The sequence below is a fragment of the Vanacampus margaritifer genome, chromosome 8 (assembly GCF_051991255.1).
Source record: "Vanacampus margaritifer isolate UIUO_Vmar chromosome 8, RoL_Vmar_1.0, whole genome shotgun sequence".
Lineage (NCBI taxonomy): Eukaryota > Metazoa > Chordata > Actinopteri > Syngnathiformes > Syngnathidae > Vanacampus > Vanacampus margaritifer.
This window is the reverse complement of record NC_135439.1, coordinates 24782421-24801876: the sequence shown is the minus strand read 5'-3', so window position 1 is coordinate 24801876 and position 19456 is coordinate 24782421. Positions and strand designations below refer to the sequence as shown.

Genomic DNA, 19456 nt, shown 5'->3' with positions numbered 1-19456 from the left:
CCGCTGTAAAATGATAACAATGTTATGTATGTAATGTAGTAAACAATGAAAGAAATGACTTGCTTTTGCTACTACAGCACTCTGTGAAACAACCTCACCTCCTCTCAGGCCTCATCTGTAAAACTCAGGACACTAAATAGTATTCAAGTCACACCAACTCAATCAGGTTAATCCCCAAACTAGATTGAACATCTGTCTTTGGCTTTAGCTGAATTCTGAATTTAAATGATGGGATATGTGTATGTAGGGAGCAGGGCAAAATCCAACATGCTCTTTTGACTTTCAAAAAAAAAAGAAAACAGAACCACATGGGACTGTGTCATCCGTAGATGGTGCAGGTGCCCTTGAGTCTCACCTTTTATCGTCCCCCACTTCCCTCCTCCCCACCTCATCTCTCCATCTGATCATGCAGGATGTTAGATTGCCACAGGGAGTAGGATTGCAGCAACACAATCCATATGTGGAGCAGTAAGAGGTGATGAAGCAGCGTTTTTAGAGGATGGCTATTGACCAGAAAATAGAAAGTGCTGCAGGTAATCCAATCAAGGGCAACATGAGCACTACATTGGCAAGCAGTAGATTTTAATCTGGAGTATTTGTGATAATAACAGCATGTGGTGATTTGTCTTTGGCTATATTTGGCTATGGGGAGCATCCAAAGAAATGCATGAACAGATTTTGCACCCTCTCATCACCAACCCCATTCGAGTTGAATCATTTGCCCCCCAGTTTTAGGGTGCCAGCTGTCTGCTTGCCTTTGTTTTGCGTGTGCGATGATGGAGGTGGTAGAGGCTCAATAAAACCATGCACTGATGTCAACATCAGACACTTTCCCCCCTTCCTTCCCTCTCACACGCTCAGATAAAGACCCTCCTTTGCCAAAATGCAGCTCACCACCTCCTGTCACTCAGTTGCCCCATTACCATACTCATGAACCCCCTAAAAATATCACAGATTAGCAATAATCTGATTAAAATGATTTAGCGACTTCACTGCTAAGACTGAGGCACTGTGAGTTAACGGTGAAAACTAGAGATGCTGCGAGGCGACGACAGGTGGATCGATCAGGAGCCAAATGATTGCACACTGGATCGTTTGCCAAAGTCAGCACAATATGTTTGATTTATATTCAGACGTGATGGCCTTTCAGAATTTTTTTTGAAGAGCACTTGTTGAAGTCACAAGTTGTATTGATTGGGACAACTGCGCTTAAGGACTAATTAATATTTCATACTCACAGCCTGCTGAAGCTGACTCAAAAATCGCTTACTGTATTAGTTTTCATATTGATGAATGTTTGTAATAAAGAGTTGCATTCATTCATTCAAGTGGTGCATTCATTTACGTTTTTCTGAGCGTGAATATATTGTCTGATTCCACATTACTTACAGTACTCACACAATTTAACGTTAAATATCAACTTATCCCCATTTGTTTTCAATGGGACAGACATTGAACTTTTTCTAAGTCCCTCTTTCCTTGTCCACTTCCATACATACAACTTCTCATCATTACCAGCTGTCTGATACTGCTCAGTTGATTGGTTGGGTTTGAATCCCACCTGAGTCAGCATTCCCACGCAATTTCTGCAGAAAGATTTTGTCTAGTTCTGATTCTTAATTTTTCAACTCCTCACTTTTTCGTTGTCATTCAACTCTCACATACAACAGCCGATTTACAAAAACTCACACCACCAGGGCTCATATTTTTCTTGTTCAACATGCTTACAGTTTTTGCACAATTCAACGTTTAATATCAAAATTCTCCCATTCATTTTCAATGGGACTGACATTCGACTTAAGTCAGCATTCCACTCCTTTACATATCAATCATCCTAATTTGCAGGTGTCTGATACTGCCTGCTGGCACAGTTGTTAAAGGGCATCGTCCAATAACCAAGACGGTGTAAGTTTGAATTCGGGATGTCCCAATCACATGATCGGAAATCAGGCACATGGTTGCTGACTCGATCGGAATTGGACGTCTCCTGATCAGGACTCGGATAAATTTATGTAATTATTTTTTATATAACTTTTTATTAGATCTGGAGTTGTGCGGTGGCACAGAGTGAGACTTCATTTTTCCAAACAGCTTAGCGTGCAGCATGGTGTCACTTTGCTACAGTGACACTATTTGCATAATGCCATCAAGCGGCGAGGCTAAACAAGGAAATCACGCCGAGGTATTTGGAGGTAGATGATAATTTGTTATCTTTAATGTGGAAAGCGGAGACAGTGCAACTTGCACTGTGTGCAAAGTGAGCATTTCGCGTGGCAGAAAGGATATACATTAGATGCGTTGCATGCTTCCTCGCTGCTGTGCTGCACTTAACAGGCGCTGGTGACTCTGGACATGCTTCGGGTCCTCCCCACGGATCCGGCTGCGGACGTGTTTTCTTTCCTCCCCGCGGTTCCAGCTGAGGCACCGAACGCGACTCGTCAGTAGTCTCGGAGAGACCACGGCGCCTAACCTATCTTAGCCTAGCCTCCGGAAGGTTTGACGTCCTTCGCAAGGTCGCCAAATCCCGCCCGGGCCGGCAGTCTAGCCTGGTGCGAGTCCAGACCACTCAGGATATGATAAGATTAAAAACATTTTTGCTTGCTTGCTCTTGAAATGCAGCTTTTTGTTTGTTGTGAAGTTGGCTTGTTTCACGCTCTATAACGGCTACAGTAGGTTCTCAAAAATAAAGCTCTTGTAAAAAATGTATATACTATATAAATACTATATTATAGCCCTTTGAGTAACTCATAGATGTGCCAAAAAAGGGGGTTTAAATGTTTTTGTCACGTTTGGGTTTTGTATGGGTTAGTGTTTTGTTTATTTTGGCGTGTTTGTTGTGTCTTTCTGTGATTGTTGTTTGTCAGTCCCGTCACGGCAACCAGCCTCTTCTCGCCCAGTTCCGTCACCTCCAACCAGCCTCCTCTTGTCCAGTCCCGTCACCTCCAACCAGCTTTCTCTCGCCCATTCCATCACCTCCAACCAGCCTCCTCTCGTCCAGTCCCGCCACCTCCAACCAGCCTCCTCTCGCTCAGTCCCGTCACCTCCAACTAGCCTTCTCTCACCCAGTCCTGTCACCTCCAACCAGCCTCCTCTCGCCCAGTCCTTTTATTGTTCCAATAAAGTTTCCCCTTTTGTTCACAATTCCTGTCTCCCTGATGTGTCTCCTCGCCTTTGGGTCCACCTTCTCCTACGCACACCATTTAATAACAGAATGATCCCACCAACCAAGGACCGAGCTGGAAGCATATGGATTGTCCCGGCTCCTTGGCAGCCTCAAGTCCGTGTCCCGGCTCCACGGCAGCCTCAGTCTCGAGCCGCTACGCCTGTGCCGCTGCAGCCCCTGGCCTCTACGCCTGTGCCGCTGCAACCCCTGGCCTCTACGCCTTTGCCGCTGCAGCCCCTGGCCTCCTCGCCTGTGCCGTTACCGCCATCCTTGGCCTCCTCGCCTGTGCCGCTGCCGCCGTCCCTGGCCTCCTCACCTGTACCGCTGCCGCCGTCCCTGGCCTCCTCGCCTGTGCTGCTACTGCCGTCCCTGGCCTCCTCGTCTGTGCCGCTGCCGCCATCCCTGGACCTTTCGCCTCTGCCGTTGCCGCCGTCCCTGGACCTATCGCCTGTGCTGCTGCCCCTGGACCTTTCCCCATCTGCTGCCGCCCCTGGACCTTCCGTCTTTGCCGCTGCAGCAGCCCCAGGTCTCTTCCGTCTCTGCTGCTGCAGCAGCCCCCGGCTTCTTCCGTCTCTGCCGCCGTCTCAAAGCCAGGATTCAAGCCCAGGCAGCGCAAGCACTGCGGCCGCCCATGGATCCCCCTCAGGCGGCGCTAGCACTGCGGCCGCCCACGGATCCCCTTCCGGCGGCGCGAGCACTGCTGCCGCCCTCTGACTCAGCGGCAGGTGGTGCGAGCGCCGCGCTCAAAGGCGGATCCAGCCCTTGGCGCCGCAATCCTTGTGGCCACCCCCTGATTTGTTGCCGCTTTGTCAGGCTGTCTTCAGCCCGTTAATGACTTCCGACAGTGGATCTGTCTAAGGGCAGTGTTCACGCCTTTGTACCCGTCCCCGCCCTCCCGCTTTTGGCTAGTTTTTGTTTAGGGACGTCTGGGAGCCGTCCCTTGGGGGTGGTGAGGGGGGGAGTACTGTCACATTTTGGTTTTGTATGGGTTAGGGTTTTGTTTATTTTGGTGTGTTTGTTGTGTCTTTCTGTGATTGGTGTTTGTCTTGTGTTTCTGAGTGTTTCCCCTGTCTCGTTATGTCTGATTATATCCACCTGTGTGCCTGTTCCCTTTCCAGTGTGTTTGACCAATCGGTGTCCTCTTTCTATTGTGTTCCCCAGGTGTGTCTCATTAGTGTTGGTGTATTTAGCCTGTTGTGTTTGTGTCTACGTCTCAGTCTAGTTGTCTACGTATTAATCTAGTCGTCTACGTCTCAGTCTAGTCGTCTACGTCTCAGTCTAGTCATCCTCTTCAAAGTCTAGTCGTCCTCTTCACAGTCTAGTCGTCCTCTTCACAGTCTAGTCGTCCTCATCATAGTTAAGTTCTCCACATCAGGCCAAGCTTCCCAAGTTCTGCCAAGTCAACCTCGGTCAAGCCAGTCCCTTCATGGCAACCAGCCTCCTTTCGCTCAGTCCCGTCATGGCAACCAGCCTCCTCTCGCTCAGTCCCGTCATGGCAACCAGCCTCCTCTCGCTCAGTCCCATCACGGCAACTAGCCTCCGCTCGCTCAGTCCCGTCACGGCGACCAGCCTCCAGTCGCTCAGTCCCGTCACGGCGACCAGCCTCCCGTCGCTCAGTCCCGTCACGGCGACCAGCCTCCGCTCGCCCAGTCCCGTCACGGCGACCAGCCTCTTCTCGCCCAGTCCCGTCACGGCGACCAGCCTCCTCTCGCCCAGTCCCGTCACGGCGACCAGCCTCCTCTCGCCCAGTCCCGTCACGGCGACCAGCCTCCTCTCGCCCAGTCCCGTCATGGGGACCTGTCTGCCCCCGTCTCCTCCAGTCATGTCTTCCCCAGTCCTCGTCCTTTCACCCATCCCCATTTGTTCCAATAAAGTTTCTCCTTTTGTTCACAATTCCTGTCTTCCTGATGTGTCTCCTCGCCTTTGGGACCACCCTCTCGTACGTGCACCATTTCATGACAGTTTTCTTAGTTTAACCACTGCTCCACTCACCATATAAAGGTGTTGGGGTGGTTTTGTTTAAAAAAACAAAACAAAAAAAACACTTTTTTCTTCTTCTTAATAAAATGCCGAGGTATCTGATCGGGACTCAGAATCGGCCGATCTTAAAATGAGGTTACTCATATTCGGATCCAAAAAAGTGTGATCGGGACATCCCTAGTTTGAATCCCAACTCTGAATGTGTGTTGCAAATGTGTAAATTTACAAAAGACACTAGATGATATGCATACAGTAGATATAAATATAATATAAGTAAATATATCAGGAAATGCGTTAATTATCAAATAAATATGGATTAAACCCATAAAATCCATATTCATTTTCCATGGCAGCTGTATTGTTCAGAGATGGGAAGTAACTAAGTATTTGTACTTCGTTACTTAAAAAAAACTACTGAAGTACAGTAATGAAGTATTTGTACTTCATTACTGTACTTCAGTAGTTTTTTTCCAGTACTTTGTAATTCACGGAGTATTTATTTTTTTTAAATACTTTTTAGTTTGATCTGTTACATTTTTAAAACAGTAGCTGTACTTTTTACTCGATAAATTTTCAAAACAGGGTCGTTACTCGTTACTTTTGTTTTACGTTCACGACAACGATTAAAAAGAGGAGTGCAAAAACTCCGGTCAATGTTCCTGGCTCGGCCAATCATATGAAGCGTTACACACAGTCCCGACATCCCCGCTTGTGATAGGGTCTATCTCAATCTATGAGATGACGTGGCGGAGAGTGTTGAAGTTGAAACGTGATTGAAACTGTCAACATTCGACTCAGAAGGAGATAGCGAGTCGGCTTGCTACCAATTCCGCCCACCCATAGACTTACCTGCGGGAAATGTTCACCTTGGTCATCTTAAAGAACAATTCATGGTGAATGCATTGTGTCAAGCTAATGTCCACGTGCTAGCCGCCTGCAATAGTTCCCTGTCCAATCTGAAACAATTTATCGAGGTAAGGTACAGTAAAGCTAAATAGTCATTACCCTTTGGTTCGCTTGGCCCTGGTTAATGCACTGATCTTAATATATGACTGGATAGCCTATAGCCTGGGCAGAATACTGTATAAAACTATCCGGCATGCATACAGATTAGACATATACAGCTCTTAGGCATAGTATTGGGGCGGGTGGTCACTATTTTTTAACAAGTTAAAAATAAAAAAGAACAAGTGGACGGTATGTGCTGCTTTGAAAACCCCGTTTTTCCTTTTATTGCTCAGTTCCTTAAACCTCAATATTAGATTTGGCAGAGGCATCTTTTGTTGAATTACAGTAATTATATTATTTTATTATATTATATTATATTAATTCTTTCATAAGAAATATACAAGTTTCCCCCTGTAAACATCATTAAGCATATCATTTATACATGTTTTTTTATCACTTATATATTTATTTTTATTATTTATACTGTATATGCAAGTTGTAAAATATCTGAAGTCATTTTGTTTATGTTTAACAAATTTACAACATCATAAATCATGCTGTCAAATTAGGAAACATCCGGTAAAAATACTTTTTACTTTTACTCGTAAAATAAATTTTAGAGCCTCTACTTTTTTACTTTTACATGAGTAATTATTTGAATGAGTACTTTTACTTTTACCAAAGTCCTTTTTTATGAAAATAATTGTACTTTTACTCAAGTACAGAATGTCAGTACTTTTACCATCTCGTATTATTCCACTTAATTCAATATAATTATGCAGTGTTCCCGAATGTATTAACAAGTCAGTTAGCTCAGTGGTTAAAGTATATGCCTATTGCGTGGGAGACCAGCGTTTAAACCCCGGTTGGAGCAGGTTTTGGTCCAACTTCATTTTCATATAATAATCATTGTCCAATTATTTCACATCCATTATATTTAATGTCATTTCACATTTCTAAGTTTTATTCATTAAATTTCCATATTTTCAATGACAAAATACACTCATTGAAATTCAACGACAGCTTTCAATATTATATCGTATTACTCAATACAATTATATGACCATGTCACAGATTTTTCTAAGGCAACAATCGTCCAGTGGTTAAAGCATGAGGCTGGTGAGTTAGACTCTATGGTTTGAATCCAAATTTCATATAATAATCATTGTCCAGTTATTTAACATCCATTATAGTCAATTTTATTCCTCATTATTATTACAATAAAGTGTTACACAAGAATTCCACATGCATTCAAATATTAGCTTTCAGCTTTCACACACAATTTCTCCAGAAATTGCACATCTTGTTAGAAAAACTCTTTCCGACCTTAAATGTATCTCCCCCTCCTCCCCCCCACTCCCCCACAGGCTACATCCATGATTACATAATTCCCTCAGTGGTGCAAAACACAAAGCTGTCCAAGGTGGCCTCTGTGACGTCGTACTCCCAAGGATATGGTGGTAGCAACGGGGATGAATTCTCTGACCATGACATAGATGATCCAGACAGCCCAGTCTCTAGCACCTCAGTCGAGTCAGATATGGCAGTGAGCGCCATCGATGCCATACTCATCTCTGATGGACGCTCTAGCCGAAGACCCAACCGGAGGTGTCAATTAAACAGCAGCAAGGGTAAAGGGTCAGCGGGCCACAGTTCAAAATCCAAAAGCAAAGGTCGTCACGTGTGCTTCGAGTGTGGCAAATCTTATGCAACATCATCTAATCTGAGCAGACACAAGCAGACTCATCGGAGCCTGGACAGCCAGCAAGCCAGGAAGTGTCCCACCTGCCACAAGCTGTACGTATCAATGCCCGCACTGTCCATGCACATGCTGACCCACGACTTGAAGCACGGCTGCACGGTGTGCTGTAAAGCCTTCAGCCGGCCATGGCTCCTGCAAGGCCACATGAGGTCCCACACCGGTGAGAAACCGTTCGCCTGCGCCCACTGTGGGAAAGCCTTTGCGGACCGCTCCAACCTGCGCGCCCACATGCAGACGCATTCGGCATTCAAGCACTACTCGTGTAAGCGCTGCCACAAAAGCTTTTCACTCAAGTCTTACTTGAACAAACACTACGAATCAGCATGCTTCAAAGGGCACCAAGCAGAGGACGAGTGCAGCTCAGAGGACTGACTGACTTTATTCTTTCGATGAAATTATCCCTGCAACGGGTAATACTGCTTGCTAGGCCTTTTAGGCTTATCACATGTATGCGTTCTTAATCCTGCCTTTTGATACATGCAATAACATTTAAATAACCACTCAAATTCTTCAGGAATTCCGTGCGAAGATAAACTCATAATTGCCTTGTTTTAGGAATTGTATTTAAATGGCACATTTATTCATGAGCATCTTATTAAACAATAAGGTCAAATATTTTTTTTTTAAATTGAATAATCATTTAGTTTTGTATGTTGTAAATTCAGGATGGCACAGTGAACAAGAGTTTAGCAGGTCCGCCTCTCACTTCTGAGGTTGGGGGTTACTCCACCTTCCTTTCACCTTCCAAAATCACGCTTCTTAAATTAAATGAAAACTCTGAAGTAGCCTGTAAGTGTGAATGGTTGTTTGTATGTAATGTATGTGCCCTTGCCCTGTGATTGGCTGCTGAATAGTCCAGCATCTCTTCTGCCTCTTGCCCAAAGTCAGCTGGGATACTGTAGGTTCCAGCTCACCAACTGCAGCGACCCCACTGAGGATACGCAGTATAGAAAAATCGATGGAAGGATTTATTTATTTGACGATTTGTACTTATTATTATAAATTATTGTTGGGCTGATTTCAAAGCCATGAACTGTTTTGTTGTGAACAAAAGCCAAAATATATTCTTTCCTATAATAAATTATTTATTCTGTCTGATTAGATTGTTGAAAACAATAAAGATGATCAAATGGAATACTTAATAAATATCCTTCTTGTTTATGGTGTCAAATTATGCAAACAAATTTTCATCCCATCCTTTCCCAGCCATTTTCACTGAAGCAACCCCCTTCACTCCCGGCTGAATTGCCTAGTACCTGGCGATTCGATCCGTGTCACGATTCATAGGTCATGATTCGATTTAATACCAATTAATCCCGATACGAATCTTTAGGTTGATTTTTGAGACTTTTTTTTTTTATTTTTTACTCAAATTAAAAAAAATACTAATAAGTAAACTTGTACATGAATTGAAAAATTGAAAATGTATTTGTTTATCTGAAACTTCAGGCTTAAAACTCTGAGTCACTGTATTTAACAAACAATCTGTTGCAATCTGTTTCATGTTTGAACAGCATTGAAATAAAATATTAAGGTTTAGTGTTCCATTTATATAACATTCTTCCATGCAACGAGTGAACCCTAACCCCAAGTAAGACGTTTTGTTGAATATTTCCATAATTTTTGTTGTTCAAACATCGATTCGGCTACATATATTGCTGAATTATTATTTTTTTAACACCCCTAAAAACCATGGAACCTACCAAAAGAAAGATTAGTCTCTTCTTTCACCGGGAAAAAAAAGAAAGAAAAATAAAAAACTTAATAAATTAAAAAAAAAAAAAACAACGAAAAAAGTACATGTGTATCTGTTTCCGTTTTGCAGCAATTAGCATTAAAATATAGCTAAGTTTTATCATTATTCACAAATCTGTTGAAAGCACTGGAAAAAGAGCTTGTTGCTACATTGCCCTGGCTGATCTCTTAAACTCTGCTGCCACCTGCTGGCCGTTTTTTTGTAATAACTACCATTGTTTTAAGCCACCTCTTCATGTGAGAAGCTGCATCAAAGCCTTCTGTGTGCTCTAGCATTTTAAAAAAAAAACATAAAAAACATTGTGTTTTTGGGAGTGCAGGACAAAATATATATAAAAAAAAGTATTTATAAATTTTTGGTTTTGAATGAGTTAAGCTTAAAATCCACAAAGTAACACACTCGCCTTGGTTCACAAACTGCTAGTGATTTTTTTTTTTAGTTTTTAAAATAGAGACAAATTTATATATATATATATATATATATTGGGAGGGTTACTTTTAAAATGTAATCTATTACAAGTTGCCTGCTAAAAAATAAAGTTAGTAACATAATCCACCATAGTACCATAATGTTAAAGTAATGTAACTGGATTACTTTTGGATTACTCCAATATTAAGTATGCTCATGAAGACAAAATAAAAATAAATATCACCACAATATATATATATTCTATACAATGTGCCCCTGCTATTTGCGGGTGATAGGGACCCGGGCAGCCTACAAATAGCAAAAATCCTTGTGTAATTAAAAAACATGTAGGCTATTGATTGATTGATTGATTGTTTGATTGATTGAAGGCCATATGCTGTCACTAAAAGCAAACACCTCACAGTTTGATATATATATATAGATAGATAGATAGATAGATAGATAGATAGATAGATAGATAGATAGATAGATAGATAGATAGATAGATAGATAGTGTCATATGAGGACTATATGCACTGGACTTTACGACAGTAGTCTGACATGCCGTAAAGCGCTGCTACTGGGTTACTAGGGCAACTCCCGCATGCAGGCTTGAGAGCCGTTAGTGACGTTGCTACTCGTGTTGGATTGTACTGTTTTCTAAGCCAGTGGTCCTCAACCCTGGTCCTCGGGGACCGGTATCCAGCCTGTTTTCCATGTCTCCCGCAGCCAACACAGGTGGGAATCGTTATCAGGCTTCTCCAGAGCTTGCTAATTAGCTGATGATATGAATCACCTGTGTTGGCTGCGGGAGACATGGAAAACAGGCTGGATACTGGTCCCCGAGGACCAGGTTTGAGGACCACTGTTCTGAGCGACAATAAAAGTGTTCCCTGTTGAGACATACACTTGTGCGGACATTGGATCGCCTTATAGATGGATGGATAGATAGATAGATAGATAGATAGATAGATAGATAGATAGATAGATAGATAGATAGATAGATAGATAGATAGATAGATAGATAGATAGATAGATAGATAGATAGTGAAGTGTATCTTCTGCCCAGATTTAGTCATAACTGTTTTAATTTCTTCAGTAGAGCTTTGTTCTGCGGATGTAACCTTGTGAGTGTTATCAAATTTCTGCCAGGTGCAGTCATGACTGAATAACCTCCTCTATCCTCTGTAATCTTCGCACTTGTGAGAGGTTACAGCCATTGTTTGGAACTCACTTGTGCCCGGAATATTCTGTAGAAATAAAAGCTTTGAAGGAACTCTTCATCGATCTCCAGCCTGTATCCAGATAACCAACATTCTCACTACCCGAGAGAAAACGAACACGCGGAGGAATAGATCTTCCCACAACAATTGGTGACCCCCGACGTGATTTCGGGCTGAGGTGTTGGTCAGCAGACAGAACATCTGGCGCCAAAGTAATTAAAGGTAAGAAGACATTTATCCTCCTAGTTGATTTTCTGTCTGTTGACTACTCTGAGACCTGTTTTCATGTCATTTAATTTGTGACTAAATTGTATATGAGATCTAAGTGAACAGATATTAGTAAATCTAAAACAAAAGGTTGTTTTGTTCCATTATGGAATCCTAGAAACAAGAAATCCTTGTTTTTGGATTTTTGAAGTATATACATTTGTGGTGATGGAGCATTATTTACGGAAATGCTGTCACGATGAATTGAGTGCAATTGCTTGGGAAGTCAGTTTTGGGAAACATTTTGTTTTTACAAGACGATAGATACTTGGATAATTGATTTAGAAGCCTTGTATATGTAAGTTAGCTGAGAGGAAGTCAGTTTTTTTTAAAAAAACGAGAGATTTTTGGATGAATTGAGGTTAAGATTACAGATTTCCACAGCGGATAGTACGCCCGCTGTTACGGAATCGTAATAGGTCCTTGAATAAGATATATTTACTCAGCTTTTGGAAAACAGGTTGGCATAAGCGGATTTAATACGCCGCTTTGAGATCAATCGATAGGTCTTTGAATGATTGGATATTAATATTCTTAGACAAGATTGTTCAGCTGAAAGGAAAACAATCATCCGGATTTGTATTTGTTTTTGTGTGTCGCAAAAGGGACATTTCATGTTTGTTTGTCTTTTGTACAATAATCGGACGTCATTATTATTATTATTTTAAAGGAAGCGCGAGAGCTATTTTGTTGACTAATAATAGTGTATTATAAGTGAGACGTCACTGCATTTATAACTATTAATACGACTTAAATATAATAATGACTGTAATATAATATAATAAACTATTAACTACGGAGGTCAATAATTAATAGAAATTATGAAAGCTCTTTTGACCGCGACACAATGTTTTGCACTTCCAACTTCATGAAAACAACAAGAAGCTGCTGAAATTAAAGACGAATTAAACGAGTGGATGTACAGTTGCTGTGAAAAAGGTTTTTCCCACCGTTACAATCTACGGTATGTTTAATATCATTGATGAAAGCCGTTGAACTTGCATGTGTAAAAACGTCATGCGCTGGACGAACTCATACGAGACACATCTGTAATTTCTTCGAGTGGAAGAAAAGCGAAACATGATCGTGGATTCGTGGATAAAATGATGAATAATGCTAGAATGCTAGCTTTGGGTATTTCTGTGAAGTTATAACTATTTATATAACTTTAATATAGTAATAACTGGACAGGTTGATGTTTAATATAAATTACGGCTGCGCTTTTAATCTGAAAAACCGAATGGGTGACCTGATAGTACTTCCGCTAGACGACTTGAGAAGCTTCCGGGGTTTGTAATCGGCCGTTGATCGTTAAAGAATGACGTGAAATGTATTTAATATTGAACTATTGGATTTAAATTTATTGTGGAAAAGGTTAGTTTACTCCAATAAGATCTGGGATTTGTTTGATGTCTTTAAAGGCGGCAGTTTAACTGTATATGTACGTAAACGCCGATCGCTGGTTAAAAAGTGTTCGACATATATGTATTTTTTATATAGAGGAAAAACCCGGACGTAACTGTAAGAAAAGTGTATTAAATTATGATTAATGCTGAAATGTTGACTTTGGGTGGTTCTGTAAAGATACTCGGATGGCTTTGATTATATCTAAGTAAATAGCTTTCAATTTTTCTCGCTTTGCAAATAAAAACAGCTGTAGATGACGAATTTACGTAATAAAATAAATAAAACCGTTTAGTAAAAGCTGAACGGGATAAATTGATTGGGACGGTAATATTACTAATAAAATCTCCAATGCGACTCTGTTGTACAGGCCGCGAACGTCAGTGCCTACGTTAAATAATTAGACGACATTACATGAATTGTGGCCGTAACTGATTTTCTAAGGCCCTCAATAACATCTCCTAACGACTAATGTTGATTATCTGGCATCACAGCGCACATGCGTCATATCTAAATTATGTTTAATACAAAACGAACGAATAACAGCACATAACATAGATGTACAGTGTCAAAATATTGCAACACTTCCATGTGTACCTCACGTTTATTACACATACATAACTGTAAAACTGAATGTATTGCTGTGATATTGGAATATAAATTAATTAGGCGAATCACTTTGAAGAATGATAGTTGCTATGACTCTAGCTGACCGCCAGATGTCACCCTTTTTCCAAATTAAATTGCCAGCAGCCTTAAGGCTTTTAGAAAGAGGGAATATAATTTTTTCTATAGAGGAGGGGGTGTTGGTTGTGTGATTGTTGCGTTTGTATGTGCTCTAATTAGGTCTGCTTTTAAAAGTTTAATGAAAATATATATATTTAATTTTTTGGGATTGTTTTTTACATGAAATATTTTGTTATAGTTGATTTTTTCTCCCTCATAATTTTCCTCGTAAGTGAGAACATTATTTAACCTTGAGTCTCTTTCCAGAATCTGGTGTTTTGAGGACCATTATCGACAAGTGCCCTATTCCCATCCTGGGGGAGAAGTAATGTGTTATTTGTATGTAAAAGGAGACTTCCTTCCTTTGTTAATTACAATTTAAAAAAGGGGCCTTTCCCATGCTTAGTAGTAGAAAAATTATTTTTAATTTCTCCTGTATATATTTAACCTTTAAATTGCTGCATGAAGTCCCATTTCAGAATTTGGAGTCGATGCGAGTCCCTGAGACTAGACAGATCATTCCATGAGGGAGCCATCTGGGAGAATCCCATCCATCCATCCATCCATCCATTTTCTTGGCCGCTTTTCCTCACTAGGGTCGCGGGGGTGCTGGAGCCTATCCCAGCTGGCTTCGGGCAGTAGGCGGGGTACACCCTGAACTGGTTGCCAGCCAATCGCAGGGCACACAGAGACAAACAACCACACTCACATTCACACCTAGGGACAATTTGGAGTGTTCAATTAACCTGCCATGCATGTTTTTGGAATGTGGGAGGAAACCGGAGTACCCGGTGAAAACCCACGCAAGCACAGGGAGAACATGCAAACTCCACCCAGGAAGGCCAAAGTCCGGACTCGATCTCACGTCCTCTGCACTGGGAGGCGGACGTGCTAACCAGTCAGCCACCGTGCTGCCCGGAGAATCCCATTTTTGACATAATTTGAGGTGATATGTAATTAAAAAATAATCTCTGACTTGATGTTTGACCAAAAGCTGACAAAGGGGTACTCTTGTGAAATATTAATTGAAAACTAGACACTTGCCAATTGACTCTGTATAATATTTGTAAATTGTTAGAGCAAAGCTGTCCTATCTTAATATTAAGTATTATTTATGAAGGTATGCAAAACATATTAAATTAAATATTGTAAAACATAACAATACTGAATTATAATTAGCAATTATTTAATTGTAAACTTTTATTGTTTTGATTACATTTTATTTTTTATTATATTTATTTTTTTAAATTAATTAATTCTTTTTATTTATTTTTATTTTTTCATTTTTTATTATTTTTTAATTTAAAAAAAATATATATATATATTTTTTTATTTTTTATTAAAATAAAGGAGGATTTTGTTCTTCCGACTTTTTACTGATATGTCATCACCTAATAGTGTTGGGGCAGATTTTAATGTTTCAGTCGAGTGCCGTTCATTAATCGAGATCATTGTCTCAACTGAGGTCAACTGCCTACTGGACAAATGACAGTAAATGAATGCAGACAGCAGTCCCGGCCGCCACCCGATGAACAGCAACGGTTCCTGGCGCCACCTGGTGGGCAGTTTCCGCAATGACTGTACCCTGAACTCACATGCAAAAGTCTTAAATGAAAACAAACTACTCCAATACACACAGTGCTCCGCACAGACTTCCTTGCATGCATTCCTGCGCCCCGAACTGTCCTGGGAATCCCTCAAAAAACTGCTCCACTGCGCTGGTGACTCTGCCCCCACCAAGAATGTTTCCTTGAGTTAGTGATCTCAGACCATGTGATACGGTATCTGACTGTTTACACTGCACTCTATTTTTTGACAGGTGTAAGGTGATAACATATACAGTAAAACATTGCGTGCACAGAAGCAACTGATTGGCAACACTCTATACACACAGATTTATCATATTTTAAAAACTCTTGATGCCTATTTTGATTTAATCTGATTTGTTTGTATCTATGCCTATTTTACAACAGTCAGCTGTTAGACCGACATCAACAAGGGGGACTAGCAAGCTTGATGGTGACATGTTAAAACTACAAAACTAAACTGCTGCTGTGGCTCTAATAACTTTTTAAAATTAATACCCCACTCCGTTTGGGTGCCGCAATATTAATGATAAATGAAGGGCGACTTCATATCTTAATAATAATTGATGGTTGGCTAAAAAGGGGGTTCTTTGTAAATTTATGGGCTTAAGGTACAATATTTCTATTTTTATAGTAGAAAAATACTGGTAAATTTTGTGTGGTTTCGGAAATTGAAAACAGCTTATGTAAATAAAGATAGGATAAAATTTATTTCAATCTTAATTATTATATTTTCCGTTATTTGACGCTTATTGAATTTGGTCTTATAATATTTTCCCAAATTCTCTTTTGAAATTTAAACAACTGAGTTGGGACTCATTGGCAAATTTACTGGTTAAATTTAAAAAAATTCCCCTCTTTTTAAAGCAAAAATTTATTTACTGCTGCAGTTCTTTTATTATCGGTCTGAAAAATTCTCTGAGTCAATTTTTTTCAGATGGTTGAATTATTGGTCTGTCTGGGTATATCGTCGCGAAGGACACAAACAGTCCATGTTGAATTAAATATAGAATTATAAGTTAGTCTCAATGTGATAATTATATAGTCCGTGAGAATGAATGAATTCACAGGAGGACAATTGAGGATTGGTGATTGGACCTACAGACATGGAAGAGAGTAAGTTTTGGCAAAGACGGCGAAAATAAGGTGAATATGTTCTATTTTATCCTCCCATGAATATCTTTTTAGTGACGGCCCTGGGGTCAGATGTTATTTTATGATTTTACTTGCTGGTGATAGTTGCATTTATTTTATGGCTGGAAGCACATTCATGCCATATCTATAACAGCAAATATTATGATAAAACATTTCATTAATCATTATAAGCTGTAGACAAAAATTGGCCTCGTCAGATTTAAATTGGCTATAAGATTTTCATTGTAGCATTAATGAATGTGCTTAAGTCATTAACTCTTTCACTGCCAGACGTTTTCCGAAACGGGTTGTCCCCACTGCCAGCCGATTTAAGCATTTTGAGTGATCTTTCAAGGTCCACAGAAAATGTTGTGTTTGGACTATGGAAACACACATACTACCAACTACCGACTCTCATCTTTCATCAGAAAAAAAAAGTTTGTTTCTAGCTTATTCCGTTCTTCAGTAATCAACAATAGAAAATGGTAACTTTCACCGAAATTCTGTTTTGAAACAAAAAGTGGAGAAAAACGGCTTTTTGTGAAACGATGTTATTTCATGCACTTCAGTGAATTGTACACTTCTTTTTGTCCATGAATGATGCCACAAACACCTAAATAGTGCTTTACTTCTATAAAACAGTACCACCAACAATGAAAAAGTATTTTTTTATAACAAAAAAAACCAGTTTATTTACATAGAAAACAGTAACAATTTGACAAACTATTTACAAAGGTGTACAACAGTGCATGTGTGATTATTTACAATTGTGTGGATGTTTGAACTACATAAATTTTACTTTTGTGTGGTAAACAGTGTAACACTCGCCTGCGTGCAAGGGGACACTGCAAGATTTGCACCACAGCCTTGTCTCACTGCGAATGCCCCTTCGCATGCAGACCCGACACCTTCTTGCTGGCTTTTTTTTCCGGGAAGTAGCAGGCATGTGTTCCAGCGTGTGTTTGGCCATGTTACCATCAAGTCGGCTTTCAGGATCAAAATACGGTGACCTAGTATTTTGTCTGGCTTCCTCATGCTCTTCCATCCCAACTTCCTCCTGGTCTTGTGGCAACAGCCACCCTCTCACCACCTGCTGGATGAACTCCAAAAAAGGTTGACTCGTCCCATTTTTTTTTTTGTACAATATGTAAGCATTGAACATGCATATTTGGAAAAGATAGGCAACAAACTTTTTGTGCCACTTCAACGTTTTCCGTGTGAATGGGTGGTACGAGATGTTTTGATCCATCTTGTCCACTCCATTCATCTTGGAATTGTAGTCCACAACACAAATTGGTTTTTCGAAAGGCACTTTTTTTTTTGTGCCTTCCGCCACACCTCCACTGTCCGCATTTCATCTTTGTGAAACGTTGTCACCATCCTCAACAAACGTTTGTCCTGCCATGCCACAATTAAAACATTTGTGTTGTGCCTTACCAGTTTCCCCCCCACCCCAAGGCCAGTGTTGGTTAGGCACGTTATCTCACTGGGTTCACCCCTGTTCTTCCTCAGCGTTCCACAAACATTGGTGCGCGCTGCCAGGAGACGTTCACACAAAGCAATAGAGTTATAAAAATTGTCCATGAATAGTGTATACCCATTTCCTGGCAGACGATCCAGTAAGTTGAACACTGTATCGGGGAGAGAACAACTAATGCCAACATAGGGTTGCATATTGAAACAATAGCCGGTTTGGGAGTCACACAAAATGTATGATTTGATCCCATATTTGACCGGCTTTTGGGGGTTGTACACTTTGAACGAAAGACGTCCCTGGAAACTCATCATTCCCTCATCAATACAAATATTCCTGCCCGGTTGAAACAGTTCCTTGAACTTGTTTACAACGTGATTGAACACAGGACGAATTTTAAATAGTTTGTCGTCTGAACTGTGTGCCGTCTCGTTGTCGTTGAAGTGCAGGAAACTCCAGATGAGCTGGAAGCGGTTTCGAGGCATTGCGCGACTGAAGAATGGTGTCGTCTCTATTTCGTCCTGAGTCCAATACTTTTCGATACTGGGCTTGTTTATATACCCAGTAAGGAATTGGAGTGCAAAAAACGTTTTGAGCTCAGACACAGACACTGGCTTCCAAGCACGACTCCTGCAGTGTGGCAGACTTTCAGCCCGTTTTTGCATTGACTGACGTGCAAATAAGTTTGTCTGATCAGCAATGTGCTGCAGAAGTTCGTCTGTGATGAAGAGCTGCAGGAAGTCAACTGGCCGGGTTGAATTCAGCTCTGCTGCGGCACCTCTTGGTCCTGGCTCCACAGTGAAGGGGAAGGAGTTTGGCTGCCAGCCTGCTTCATGCCAGCCAGATTTTTGGGGATCTGCAAATATACATTTCAATATCATATAATATTCATTTTAGATCAGTGTGATGCAATATATATATATATAAATATATATATTTACGTTTTTTCTTGGATCCACTGGTTGATGGACCTTTATTCTGCTCACTCTGAGGAGCGTCACTCTGAGCTGCAGCTGAAAGAAATATATACAATTACAATAATATCGAAAGAGCGTTTTCTTTTGTTGTTGCGGTGTATTGAAAACACTTTTTTTATACCTCTCTTTGTCGTCTTTGCAGTGGGACGTCGCTGTGAGCACGATCCACGATCTATGAATGCACATTCACGTTACACGAGGTGCTAGCAGCGTGCTAGAAAAGTATCTCATAGCTAGTTTGTGCTTACCTTTGACGTCTTCTGCGGTTGAAATACTGTCCGAATCACTTTCGCCGTGGTCAGACTGTACCCACTCCTCCGAAGAATATCCATCGGACTCAGGATACTCTTCGTCGTCGTCCGATTGAACGTCCTCGTGCGGAAAAGTGCTCGGTCGTGCACCACGTTTTCCGGCGCTAGCACCGCTAGCCTCCGAGGCCTTAACACGCGGTCGAAGCTGCCGCCGCGTCAATGCTGCAACTTCGGCATCAACCTCATTGTCGCCATCATCATCACCTTCGTCGGATTGAACGTCCTCGCGTGCAGAAGTGCTCGGTCGTGCACGACGTTTTCCGGCGCTAGCACCGCTAGCCTCTGAGGCCTGAGGACGTGAACGAAGCTGCCGCCGCGTCAACGCTGCAGCTTCGGC

General features: G+C 41.1%; 1 protein-coding gene and 1 long non-coding RNA gene across 3 annotated transcripts in view; one reads left to right on the top strand and one right to left on the bottom strand.

The window, feature by feature from the left end:
• Positions 1–19456, top strand: part of LOC144056071 (transcriptional repressor scratch 1-like) — a 29614-nt gene that overhangs the window by 503 nt on the left and 9655 nt on the right. For both annotated transcript variants that reach the window (XR_013294990.1, XM_077572463.1), the window contains exon 2: positions 7459–8263. Coding sequence is in view for 1 of the 2 variants with exons in the window: in XM_077572463.1 (XP_077428589.1) it covers positions 7459–8225 (767 nt within the window). In the remaining variant the exon portion in view is untranslated. The remainder of the gene's footprint in view (positions 1–7458; positions 8264–19456) is intronic.
• On the bottom strand, positions 18378–19027 carry LOC144056075 (uncharacterized). Its single transcript, XR_013294991.1, has 3 exons — positions 18930–19027; positions 18773–18844; positions 18378–18687 (listed from the first exon to the last, which is right to left on the bottom strand). It is a non-coding gene; the product is annotated as an uncharacterized LOC144056075 (long non-coding RNA).